This window comes from Trachemys scripta, chromosome 10 (assembly GCF_013100865.1).
Source record: "Trachemys scripta elegans isolate TJP31775 chromosome 10, CAS_Tse_1.0, whole genome shotgun sequence".
NCBI lineage: Eukaryota > Metazoa > Chordata > Testudines > Emydidae > Trachemys > Trachemys scripta.
The window spans coordinates 25,500,848-25,514,457 of NC_048307.1; the positions used below are offsets into that span (position 1 = coordinate 25,500,848).

Consider the following 13,610-nt stretch of genomic DNA (forward strand, 5'->3'; position numbering starts at 1 on the left):
ATCCCAGCACATGTGTTTAAAGGTATCCGCTGCTGGACTACAGCACCAGCATAGATCGCTATTGATTTTGACCCATTTTCAAAGGCCATTGGGGTGCTAGATAAGATGTATGTAGCATACGATACTGTATGTTAAAATAGTTTGCACAGAGAGACATGTTAGTGGTGTGTAACTGAACATTTGGACTGTTGTATTCAGTGTGGATGGTATTCTCTGGCTCTGGTGTTGGTGGAAGCCCACATATAACTGAATATGAACTGCTTATTTGTGTCCCTCTCCATGTGCAGGACCGTGCGGGCCTCTGAAGGCCCCATCTACAAAGGAGTCTGTAAATGCTTCTGTCGCTCCAAAGGCCACGGCTTCATTACTCCTGAGGATGGAGGGCCAGACATCTTTGTACACATTTCTGAGTAAGTCTTTCAAGTTGAAGAGCTGGTTGTTGTAACTTACAGTTGATTGGCAATGTCCTTTCCCCCCCTCTCTTCCCTCCCATTACTCAGTTATAAAGGGGTCTGTGTTGTGCAACTTTAACCTCAGTGCAGAAAAATGTGCAAATATTATGGAAAGTAGTAGGCTAAGCTGATTATTGAGCAATACTATAAAGTCATAGATTTTTAGGCCAGAAGGGACTGTGAGATCATCTAGCCTGACCTTCTGTATTTCACAGGCCTTTACATTTCACCCAGTGTGTTCTGCGTTGAGTCCAATTACTTGTTTGATTAAAAGCATATTTTCCAGAAAGACCAAGAACTCCCAATTTTCATTCACTTTTTTCCCTCTAAGTTTTCTTCCCAATCAATTTCCTCATAACGTTCCTCACCTTTGGGAAATTAGCCCTTTTGAAGCATAAAGTATCTGTATTACTGATTGGGACAGTCCTCTGTTTGCCCACAATAAATGTAATCAGATCATGATCACTGGTCCCTAGGTAATTTCCAGGCCAATGGTTAGTTCATCGTCATTTGTCATAATGAAGTTCAAAATCAAGTTAACCTGTGTTGGGTGCAATACCTTTTTTGTTAAAAAATGATCATCTATAATTTTTAGAAACTCCAAGTGGTGTTTCCTACTGGCTTCATGAGACCTCCAACATGGAGGTCATGAGACCTCCAATTTTTAAAAAGGGTTCCAGAGGTGATCCCAGCAATTACAGGCCAATAAGCCTGACTTCAGTACCGGGCAAACTGGTTGAAACTATGTAAAGAACAGAAATATCAGATACATAGATGAACATAATTTGTTGGGGAAGAGTCAACATGGTTTTTGTAGATGGAAATCATGCCACACTAATCTACTAGCATTCTTTGAGGGGGTGGACAAGCATGTGGACAAGGGGGATCCAGTGGATATAGTGTATTTAGATTTTCAAATAGCCTTTGACAAGGTTCCACACCAAAGGCTCTTAAGCAAAGTAAGCTGTCATGGGATAAGAGGGAAGGTCCTCTCATGGATTGGTAACTGCTCTCTGGATTGATTTGGTGGCCTGTAACATGCCTCCACCAGTAGCCCTCCCTGGGTTTTGTTAGTTAGCAATTGATCCATATGCATTCAAGGTCCTGTAGTTCTTAGTTATCAGTAATCCTAAAACAGGTAATAGTGTCTTTAACACAGAGTGACCCTCTCCTCCCCATCTCTTTAACCCACTCTGTCCTTCCTGAGCAGGTTATAACTGACGATTTTAACAGTGCAATCGTGTGAATCATCCCACCAGGTTTCAGTAATACCAGTTACAGCAAATTATTTCTCATCAATGAGAATTTACCTAACACGGCTGCTACTCTGAAACCTGTTCCTCTCACTTGTATCCCACACACCTAGCGTTGATATATAAGCAACTGAAAATTTTCTTCTGTTCACATCCTTTCCATATTGGTTCAGTTTGTTCAAACACATGGAATTTGAGATTGTACCGTGTTTGCCTCCTCAGCACCTCCCCTTGTGTTGATCTTTCAGTAATTTTTTGTTTAAATATGGGCACTTATGTATTCTGGCTCCACCTGACTCCTATTTCAGTGGTTCTGGTGCTGTAGAAGTTGGAGCAAATGCAGTGCTTGATAAATATTTACCACTTCGATAATGCATGTCTAGAGTTGTCGTGTGCATTATCAACCTCCCTTACTCCTGCCAGATTTGCAAACAATGCGTGTGCTCTTGAAAACGTATCTCTGGAAGAAGTGCTTTACTGCTGGAGCTATTCACTGCACTGTCCCCAGTAGTGAGTGTCTGCAGGTTCAAGCCCCACTGATGCTGGTGGTGATGATTTATTTGTATTACAGGATTCCCTAGAGGTCTCAATTGAGATCAGGGCCTCGTGCTAGGCTCAGTTTGGCTCTGCACAAGCACATTGGAAAAGATGATCCCTGCCCTGAAGAGCTTACAGTTGAAATAGAGAGGGCAGACAGAGAGTGGGAGGGAAACAAGGAGGCCATTGGCAAAGTTGGGAATTGAACATAGATCTCCTGAGTCCCAGTCTAGTGCCTTATCTACTGAATCACACTGCCTCTTGTTTGTGCTTTACCGAATAATTCCAGGATTGGCTCTTTTTGCCTGATGATCCCACTGTTACTAGTGTCCAGTTTTTCTGAATGCGTCATGGTCTGATGCAGAGTGGCTTTATGTTTTCCTTCATTTATGTTTTATAAGCAGGTTAGCAAGCTTAACACTTCCAAGTTTTGTGGGACTGGAAGGTTGTATACGTCTAGGGCCTAACTCTTCTCTCATTGAAGTCAGTGGGAGTTTTTCCATTGATATTAATAAGAACAGGATTGGGCCTTTAGTTTAAATGTTCAGTTTCAGATCTACAATTTTAAAATAGTTGACATTTCCCTCCCTCTTATTAATATGTGCAATTACCAAAGTGCTGAAGATTCTGTATTCTTTAATTATTCTAAAGTACGGTTCAGGTAGGTGGAAATAGCTTTTGTGGTTGAAAGTGAATGGAAGTATCACTGTCTCTTACTTCTGACACCAGGCAGTGCAGAAACGATGATTTAATAACTCTTTTCTTTTCAGCATCTTGCATTGGGAATTAGAAACACTGTTCTTCATTAATGGGAATTGCTCATATCAGGAGCGTTGTATAACCCATAATGGCTCAGTAGATTCTAGTGACTCAGTTATCATTATACAGTGTCACTTTCAACATACGATCCGTGTTTATATGGGTTCACTTCTTCTCTGTGTTCTTTTCAGCCTCTGGCCACTCTCCAGTGTGATTTGACTAGGAGTGGCTTGAAACTGGTTGACCAGGTTTGCAGCACAGACATTTTGGAACAAAACCTGAATGCTTTATCTGCACTCACCAACTTTAGGGCTTAGATAAAAAGGGACCCCATTGAAGTTTGCTCATCTCTACAATGGGGGAAGGTCAGTGGATATTCTAAACAACAACTGTTAATCTGGCTGCTTCCCACAGATGAACATTACTTTAACTTAAAACCGGAAGCCCTGATTTTAATGTAAAGAAATGCAGTGTCATGGTTGGGATTTTGTTTTGTTTTTCCCAAGCAACTTTGGTAAGATTGTCTGATCCTCTTTTGTTTGCTCCCACAGCTGTGAGGAATAGCAGGGTTACATTTCAATGCAAATGTGTCTCATAAGCCCATCAAACTAAAAGGATCTCATCAAATTAAACGATTCTTCTGTCTGTTTTACCTACCATTGTAACAAGTAACTCCTAAATTTATTAGAGTTGAAAGAAATCAGAGGGGAAAAGTTCTCAGGTTCAGTTTGTTTTTACTTAGATAGCACATGTGTATATTCAGTTTCACTCTTTCTCCTGGTGTAGGCAGTCAGGCCCTGATCCTGCAAACTGTTCAGCTTGGGCAGAACTTTAGGCCCATGTGAAGCCCTGTAGTATTGGTGCACACAGCGGGGGAGGTGGGGTGGAATTTCCATTTGGAAGCATTTCTCAAATTATGACTCTCCGTAGCGTCTGATATGGAAACTCACTATTGCCTGATATGTAACCAGACCAAAGGCTGATCCACAAAACTGGTGGTTTCTACTTTTTCTGGCTTTCTGCATTAAGTATTGATGCCAGAAAACCAAGTACCTTTATTGAAAAGCTTCCTGGAGATTATTGGAAATGCTTTATATTACTATAGTAAAAAGTAATTAAACTAGAAAGACATTATGGCCCACCGAGTGCAGTAAGGTTTTCATGCACTTTGTCTTCGTTTAGAACTGGGCTTGAAAAATCCACTTCCCAATGGGGGTATGAATCTCTCCCTGGCAGGGTCTTCTAATCCCTTCTCTTCTCTAACCACAAGGCAGTGCTTTAAAATGAACCACTATCTCCAAGGTAACGGTGTTATTGTAGCAGCAATGGTTATAGCAAATTTTCTGTCCTTTTGAATATCCTATCTCCATTGTTCTGGTTTCATAGCCAGCAATTGAATGGGGGCTAATGGTAGCTCACGCAAATGCTGGCTTCTTGTCTGTCATTGAAGCATAACAACTCATATGACTGTAATTTATTCTTCGTTCTCCATCTGTCTTTCCCAAAAAGACTGGGCGCAGTTCCTGATGGATGACAATTTGAGGGCTTTGAAGCTTTTGTGTGGTAGTCAGTAGTAGAGGAGATCCCTGCAGAGCTTGCTGGTCAGCAGTTTCCCAAACCATCCTGCGGGTGCAGAACAGAATAGCCAGGGAAGTGTGTGGAAGACTACAAGACAAGCTGCTGCGTAGTATGAGCTAGTCACTGCAGCACGTGCGCTGTGGGTCCCTTGGGGCTGTGGAGTGCCCTTGGTGATGGCTGCCAGTGTTCTAGTGAGCACTAGGGGGCACGCAGTGAAGGCTTGTTTATCCCCCAACCCTGTACAGTGCAAAACAGGATTTGGCCCTAAACTGGCCTGATTATAGAGGTGAGACTGGAAGCTAGCTCAGCAGAGAGCGTTACAAGTGAATGAACCAATGTCTGCTTCAGAAAACACCATTGTAGGAGCAGCTGATTTCATGGAATGGGAAAGTGATGTGCCTTGCTTCTGTGGCTTTCTGCAATTTGTTAGAACTTGGCTGCAAAGAGGAATGGCTGCATTGCAGAGACCTTCACACTGTCCTTCAGGCTGGAATGTACTGATCACAGTGTTAGTGAACCAGTCCTCAGAACTGTGCTCTGTTTGCACTCCGTACTGTACCTCTCTCTCCGCCCCTCTGCATCATACACAGCCTTGCAGAGATCTCCGACTTGCTGTAGTTTCCTAACATACTGGGGCATGCATTCTGGAAGAACTAGGTTCATTACATCCATAACTAAGGATGCGATGTTAGCTGGAAACAGTTTGTAAATAGGGATGCATTTCTGTTTCAGGCCACACATTCATACATATGCGATCAGAAGAGATTACTGAAAGGCAAGAGTTTTACTTTGGGCCATGACATCCTGCTTTTACACCTAGATATGTCCATGTCACACTCCCATTGCATGAAAGAAATCAGACATTGCCTTTGTTACCCTTCCAGGCTCTTTGGCAGGAATATAGAGATCGTCTTTTTCAAACTCCTCTTTGACTTGCTGTCAGTTGCGTTGCAAGGTCAGCATCTTGCCTTAACACTCTTTGGGTTGTTCTTGTATCTGTGGAGTGGGGTATAAAATCATGTATTGGAGACACGAGAAATAGTATTTTTTCTCCAAAAGATGAGTCTAGTTCTGAGCTGAGGGACAGAATTGAAAGTGAATATTCCAGCAAAAGAATTGAAGCTTCAGCACCCAGGAAAACTCGCAGTGCAATAACTCTGAAATTGTCTTGGAATGGAGAATGTTTCTTTGCTTATTGGAATCTGCCATTTTAGAACCTCATTGAGGTAAGCCAGGCAAATGTAACCATATCTCTTAAATGACAAAGAGCTACCAGGTTATGCTGTGGTGTGATTCCTCTTAAAGCACCTAACCTGGCCTTGGTCTTTCTCACTGCTTTTCAAGTTTGAAGTATTTGTATTAGCAGGGGTTTCTCCAAGTGCACAGTTCATAATGTTTGATTGAGTACTCAGAGCTTCTATGGAAGCAAAAAATGAGGACTCAGCAGTGAGCTGAAGTGATGCATTGTACAAAACAAGTGTGATAAATGGCTACATACTACCTGTTGCTATGCACCAGTAATGAAATCTGTTCATGTTAAACTAAGAGTTGCCATCCCATTGCCATGCCATATGAACATGCCCAAAGGTGGACCAAGCATCCCTTTGGATTTTTATAGCTTGTTTTAGACTCCTCTCTCCCCCCCCCCCCCCCCCCCCCCGTTTCTCTGCTCTGTGAAACACATAGGAGAGTCATAGCTTGGATTTTATAATTTGAATATCCCAAGTGACTTTTTGAGTGGAAGAAGGAAGCGGAGAGCTGCTCTGCACAGCCCTGCCTGTGTTACATTTTAAAAGGAGACGGTCCTGAACAATATTCCCCAGTTGGACCTCTTGTCTTCTTATCCCTCCGCCCACCTGAATCTTGGGGTTGTTGAAAATCCAGGTGTGATTATTCTGACTTGAGTCCATTGCTAGTTCTGAAGGCAGGCTGTGGCTTTGCCTAGCCCAGGGCTGCAGTGTCTCTTCTTCCCACCCTACCAGTCAGATGGTTTACTTCCATTGGTATACTGAAATATATCCAAAGCAGGAGCTGTTACGGCAGGTAGAACTAGCTCCGATGGGAAGAGAGGGAACAAATCATTCAATGTTATTTGGAGGGGTATGGAAACGAGAACATTAGTGAGCAGGATTTTCCGTAGGTTTTTCTGCCATTCATGTATTTTCCCTCCTCTCAGTTTGGTCAGGAAATTCACATAATACTAATGCAAAGTGGGCTTCCCATTGAAAACTACAACAGTATGTGCCCACAATGATGTTCATAATACTCCAACCCTAGACCCCTTGTCTGATGCACCCCAAGTAGCCAAGAGAAAAGATAAGTTTTGTGGCATGTCCTGGGGGCTGACAATTCTGTGGCTTGGTCCAAAGACAGGATAGCAATTACAGTGTCTCACATGGGCAAACAGGCAGCTACTCAGGTAGCCAGAAGCCAAAACCATGGTTAAGTACTGGTGCCATGTTCTCTGCGTGGTGCGCTGCTTAAGAATGTGGCTGCCTGGATTTCATCTTGCAGGTGGCCTCATGATGCAGCCCCACCTTGGATGTGTACATGCAGAGCTTGTTCTAAAATCTAGGCTCTCATCCCGTGAAAGTTCTGTCTTTCGTGCTCATGAGTTTTCTCCTATTGGTCATCAGTTTCCTGCTTCTAGTTCAGTGTCGCTGTTACAAAGGTGGGACGTAACTGGCATGGAACAGGCATTCTCTTTGGTAGCTAGGGTCAGTCTCATAGATGGCTCTGAATATCAGGACATGGACAGTGTTCACTAGAGAGCTGACTCCAAGAGCTGGGAATCAGGATGAGATATGTCTATGGAGATTGCTTCGCTGGGTACCATTTGCAGCTTTCCAGGGTTTGTGGCTTTATTCAGTGGCATCAAGTGTAGGTTTCTTTGGAATTGTGGCTCGTAGAACGAAGCATTGATTATTTAGCAGGGGGCTCTGTTGTTCTTATCTAACCTTCCCCAGGTGCAGGGTCTGCTTCACAGGTGGTAGGGTAGAAATACCTCAAAAATTCCAAGGTTTCTGTTTGTGTGGTTGGCTCAGACTCCATTAAGGAAAGTGGATTGGGCAACTCTCTCTTTCCCTTCCATGGCTTCCATGGCCCCTTGTTAGCTCATCCCTTCTTTTGTTGATTGCAAGACTGGAGCCGTTTGCCTGGGACTGAAGTTGTACGAAGGCATTCAGGGTTGTTAACTCAGGGTAGCTCTACTGGTCTCTCATGTCTTGCTACTCAATACAAATATTAGTATTGTAGGGATATTAAATGAGCGTTACAAAGTGTGCAAGATATATAAAACTTAGAGGCATGGAAACTAGCTATCTAGGGCAGCTCTCTGCCATGCAGGATTGTTCCTTCTGACATATTTTGACCACACTGAAAGCACTTACACTAAAAGGTTTCCCTTTGACCTTGTCTTTGTCCCTGGAGAGCTAAGTAGAGCCTTACTGATACGAATAGCGACTGTGAGCCTGTAACATTCCATATTTAGACAATTTCTTAATAAGAGCCCCTCCTTTGATTCACGTGCAGACCTCCTTAAAAATAGTGCAGTATAAGATACTCACAATCATCACATTGGTATTGTGATGGGAAATGAGAGTTGCCGGATAGCATAAAACTTAATATACATGCCCTCGGTTCTACGCTGAGTCAAGGACCGCATTTTCTATTTTAATATTTTTGGCTGAGATTTTCAAAGTACCCTAAAGGATTTAGATGCAGAATTCAATTTACATTTAAAATTAAAGGCAGTTCATGTCCAAATCCCTTAAGTAGCTTTGGACAAACTCAGCCTTATTTTCAAATATTCATCAGTCCATAAGAACAAGACATCTTTGTTTTATCCTCCTATCAGATCCTCTACTAGATTACATCTATAATCTGAATTGCATTTAATGCAAGTATAGTCAAAAAGAAAATAGCTATCACATACTGAAACCCTTTGATTCTTCTTGCTTAGTTTATCTGATCTCTTCAAGTTCACTTGATTTCCAAAACTAAGTTTATTGCCCCCTCCTGTAACTCAAAGAAAGGTTTCAAAACAACCTCTGAATTATCCCTTCATCTTAGACGCCATCACTCAATGCGTTTTTCCATTCCCTCTCTACTGCTGATTTGTCATCTTTCCCATAGCTATATAGTTTTCTTTTTGTCACCAATGGAGAGACTAATCCAGCTCGAACATTGCTTGCTCTTTAACATCAAAACATCATTTAACCATATCACAAGGCAGGAGCAATTCCCTGTCCAGTGTTTTGCAGCCTGTTTGTGTACTATGGACACAGAGTTAACATTGCCATATCCAGCGAGACACGCAGAGAGAAGATGCAGGGGAAAGAATCTCCATTCAGTAGGAAGCCAAGCGCATCCGTGTGTGAGAAATGAAGTCTGTCTGCAGCCCTGGGCCATTCTTGCTGGTTCAAAAGGACTGTCCTGTTTTTGATCAAGTAACTTTATGTCAACAGGAAAGGGAAGATGTGAGGCAGAGAAGCATTAGAGGGAGGAAGCACTTAGAGCCTTTCTAGGGTGGAGTGAGATTTTTCTCATAAACTTCAGTCTCCTGGCATGTCGGTTTGTATAAGTTTGGAAAAACACAACATTGATGCAGTCAACATAATGCTCAAACATTTCCTGCCTCTCTTACTAACAGTAGTGTCGCTTAAACTGAAACTGGACGATGGTTCTTACTGATTGGGTGTGCTCACGGGCATCTCCATTTTGGAGTACGGTCACCAGGAGTTAATTTTGCCTTGAACAGCATTCCAAGGCAACTAGCCTTGCCCATTGGGTTAATTCCTCTGACCCAAGCTCTTTTAAGTTAAGTCCAGCTTTATTAAACTCACAATTTATGGATTACAATGATGCCAGCTTCTTGTTCTCTGTGTGGGCGACCAGTGGGCGAATAGCTGTGTGGAGAGAAAAGGTAACATGGTAATGGAGAGCGTAACCTTCAACATCTGTACACATCCCATTCGCTCTTCTCCCTAAGATATAGTCTGCACTGCAGGCCGGTGCAGCTCTCATGTTATGTGCATGTCGGTGCATATGCTCTGGATTATTAGGAAAAGCTTTCTGTTAAAGTGCACCTGGTTTCCCTTTCATCTCGAGAGCTGGCCACATACATGTAACTATATGTATCATTCAGATTTTATCGCTAGTCAAACATCAATACAAAATAATAAACCAATCGTTACCACTGAGGCTAGTCTTTTTTTTTTTTTTAACTCTGCTTTGACAAGAACACAAGAGACTTGACTGCTTGCTCCGTTGCTCATGTACTTAGCACGTTGCGCTGTGTTTCGGGTTCACAGTACTGCAGGAGACAGTTCAGATCCTTTCAGGCTAAGGCTAGTTGTCAGTGTCCCTTTTCAATGCCTCAACATGCCCAGTGTTTAGATCGATGTCACCTGTGTTCAGAAAAGTTTTTAAAGCCAAAGTTGACACCTATTTGTGTAGCAGCTCCTTCAGCCAAACCGACGACAATGCTTGGGAATGGCACCAGTTTGGGCTGAAGCCTATAAAAGAGTGATCTGACTGTACGCTCTCAACACCTATCGTGCGTGTCAGTGAGATGGCGGAGTGTTTGGCTGTAGGGACGAGGAATAGATGCTGCTTTGTTTCCAAACCTTTCTAACTTCTGCAGCTGTTGCTTTATAAAACGTTGTCTGCAGTTGGCAGAGTGTGTGTGAAGCCCCATGGAAAAGAATGCCTCACTGCTCTTTGCTCCATTGCTTCCACTGGCACAGGTTGACCATATCTTTTCTTATGTTTATGTTTTTGGTCACTGTTTTAGGTATTTTCTTCTGTTGTCTGGAGTCCCTCACCAGGGGGCTGTCCAGTGCCCTTCATTGAACGGCATTTGGTCTGCTCAGGTGCATCTCTAGGCCCCAGGGACACTGGAAGACAAAAGAGAGTGTGAGTTTTGTTGCTAGTAATAGCTAACGGGGATTCTCCATTAGCCCAAATAGTAGAAGCCTGTGGGCTGTTGGGAGCTGATGGTCCTCAGGTTTGTTCCTCATGTACATGCATGATATGGTGTGACAGTGGAGTTATAGCATAGCTGATGATTTGTTACATCTTATAGGCAACTGGCATTCACCATTGTGCCCAGACTACTTCTGGGATAGCATGCCCCAGTGCTGAGTCCTTTAGGTACCCACGTAAGTTATGTTCACCTCAGGTACTTATTGTAAACATGCCATCCCCAGATGGGTAGTGATGAGTGGAACATGAGTCTTCTGTTTGAATGACTCAGGCTGATTCATATCAGGCTTATCATCTCCAAGGGTATGGCTACACTGCAGTAAAACCCCTGTGGCTGGCCCGTGTCGGTGACATGGGCTGTGGGGCTATAAAATTTCAGTGTAGATGTTCAGGCTTGGGCTGGTTCTGGGACTCGCAAGTGGGGAGGGTCCTAGAGCCTGCGCGCCAGTCTGAGGCTGAATGTCTACAATGTAGTTTTATAGCCCCAGAGCCCCACAGGGGCCAGCTGCAGGAGTTAAATTACAATGTAGATAATACCCCTAGCTGAAGAGCAGCCACAAAAGCTGCATCAGCTCATCTGTCAGTGCTCATTAGCTCATTCTCTGAATTTTCCCACAGCACCTATTGTTCTTCAGTGATGCTCAGATTAACCTTTTGACACTGGGATTTTGGCTTTCTGGTGCCCCCTAGCACTGTGATGCTGCATTGACAGTCAGGACGTCTCACATTGGTATCTAAGCCCCTGGGAGCGGCTTGTACTGCCAGGTACATAGCAAGAGTGTCTTATTGGGTCACATTGGAACTGTTTGGGATCTAAAGGCTACAAGGCCGACTGGATGCTGGAGGGATGGTAGCCATTTCTTTTGAGCACTTCCAGTGGTTTCACTGAGGGTAGTCTCAATAGTCTCTGCTTTAAAGAAGCTGCTTGTACCCATTCTCTACAGCAAGCTCCTGGAGCCAGGAGATGCGTAAGGCCAAGTCTCAAATAATCATAGGGTTAGTGTGATCAGAGGTGGATTAAGCTTTACTGGGGCCCTGGACACAAAGAACTCTCCCTCCCCCTCCCCCGGGGTCCCTGCCCCATGCTCCTCCTCTCCCCCCTCCTCTCCCCTGGCACCCTGGGAGGTTGCTTGGGTGGCTCACCCCTAAGGCCAGCCCTAGAGCTGCCCAGGGAGCCCAGGCCACTGTGGTAAACCCTGGCCCCTCCACCTGCCCTGGGTGGCGCGCTGCGGGGAGGGCAGAGACACGGGCCAGGGGGCTGCTCTTGGGCCCCCTGCGCAGGGCAGGTGGAAGGTCCGGGGGTCCCCACAGCGAACCGGGCTCCCTGGGCAGCTCTTACCATGGCTCAGATCCGGCTTCTCTCCTGGGCAGGGGGCGGGGCCAGGGGAAGAGGAGCAGGGGGCGGGGCCAGGGGAAGAGGAGCAGGGGGCGGGGCCAGGGGAAGAGGAGCAGGGGGCGGGGCTGGAACTGGTCCCCCCCCCACCTCTCCCCAGGTTCCGGTGCTCCTCCGGAGGCCCCCAAATTGGCCAGGGCCCCTGGGCATAGGCCCATGCATTAATCCACCACTGAATTGGATTTAGCTTGGGTTGGGAGGGCAGCCTGGAGCCATGGGAGGTAAAGATCAGTTGGATCAGGCTGTGTGGGGAAGGTGCATTGAATTTGGTGGAGCTTGTATTAAATCATAATGGAAGACTTTACTTAGATTTCCCCTGGGAAAGCTTTTTCTGCCTTATGTTGCCATTCCTCATTGCTGTAAAAGGCTGATTTTACGCAGGGATTGCTTCTGCAGAGGCCCTGTGTTGACTGTTTTGCTCCATGCTGGTCTGTCTGGAGTTGTATTCCCGTGGGAAAGAGGAGCTTTTCTGCAGCTATTTTTTTAACCTAGTGATAGGAGAATGTGTGGCTGAGAGTTGGCTACACAAGTATTATTAATCACTTGGGCTCCCAGAGCCTTCAAGGGTGAAAAGCTTGTTCTGAGCTCTAAGCCCAGCTTCTTGCTATGTTTGCTCTATTAGTGGCAGGCTGCTGGGGGGCAGGGAGGAGGGTCCTTGCAAAAGTTAGTAGCAGTCAGTGAAAATGTGGAGAGTTAGTAACCTTTAATGTTCTGTATGGCTGACCCTGATATTGGGATATAGGAGGAGGAGCTGCGTTATTTTCAGGCGGGTTCTGCTTGGATTGCATACAGTAAACAGCTACCAGTTAATGAGGTGACTATGCAGCGTGGGTGTACTTGCTCTGAGGGCCTGTGTACCCACCTTAACGCTACTGATGAATAACAGATAAAGGGAGCGAGTGTTGTCAGTGGAAGTTGAAAATGGCTCAGCATTTGACTGTTTCATGAGGCCCACGTTTGGAATTTTTAGGGTTAGGGTTAGGGGGTTAGGGGAACTCTAAGGCATTTGACACTCCCTTGTATATTAATTTCGGTGTCCATTCCGTTCTCCCGCCAAAAATGTTAAGAGGGAATTAAGGTTGAAAGTACATCTCAGTAACTTAAGGGTTAACATCATCACAGGGCTGTTGTAATTCTCCCAAAATCTAGGAGTGGAGATGATGCTTAAAAGAAATCCAAACAAGTTAAGGTAAGAACTGCGCATTTAAGGGTTAGGCAACCTTTAATTGTAGCCTGCAGTGTTGTCATGGAATAATCATACAATTATGACTTGAGGCATTGATTCATCTGGTTCAGCATTAGACCTTGCCCCTCAGGGTGTGATGCTGACTGGCTCCTCTGCAAAAAGCTGGGTTGAGAGCTGAGGTGCGGAGAAGGTGGGATATATCTGTATTTCTGGAAGAATAGATGTGACAGAGTTTCCCACCTCACTAGGTGTGAAGGGGTTAATTTCTTTCCTGGGACAGGGTACTGGGGAAGGAGTGACATAGACTGTAAGAATCTCTGGATTGGTGGGAAGCAATGCTCAAGAACCCTCAGCATCTGAGTGGCTTGGCCCTTGGAGATACTGTGGCGGACAGGGACCAGTCATTAACTTTTATGCGGAACCAGCACAACTGCAACTTGAAACCAAGACACTGAGGTGTCAGCTCG

The 13,610-nt window shown here is 44.7% G+C and overlaps 1 protein-coding gene across 2 annotated transcripts in view; it reads left to right on the forward strand.

Moving 5' to 3' along the window:
• Positions 1–13,610, forward strand: part of CARHSP1 (calcium regulated heat stable protein 1) — a 55,529-nt gene that overhangs the window by 39,676 nt on the left and 2,243 nt on the right. For both annotated transcript variants that reach the window (XM_034783795.1, XM_034783794.1), the window contains exon 3: positions 288–410. In XM_034783795.1, coding sequence (XP_034639686.1) covers positions 288–410 — 123 coding nt within the window. The remainder of the gene's footprint in view (positions 1–287; positions 411–13,610) is intronic.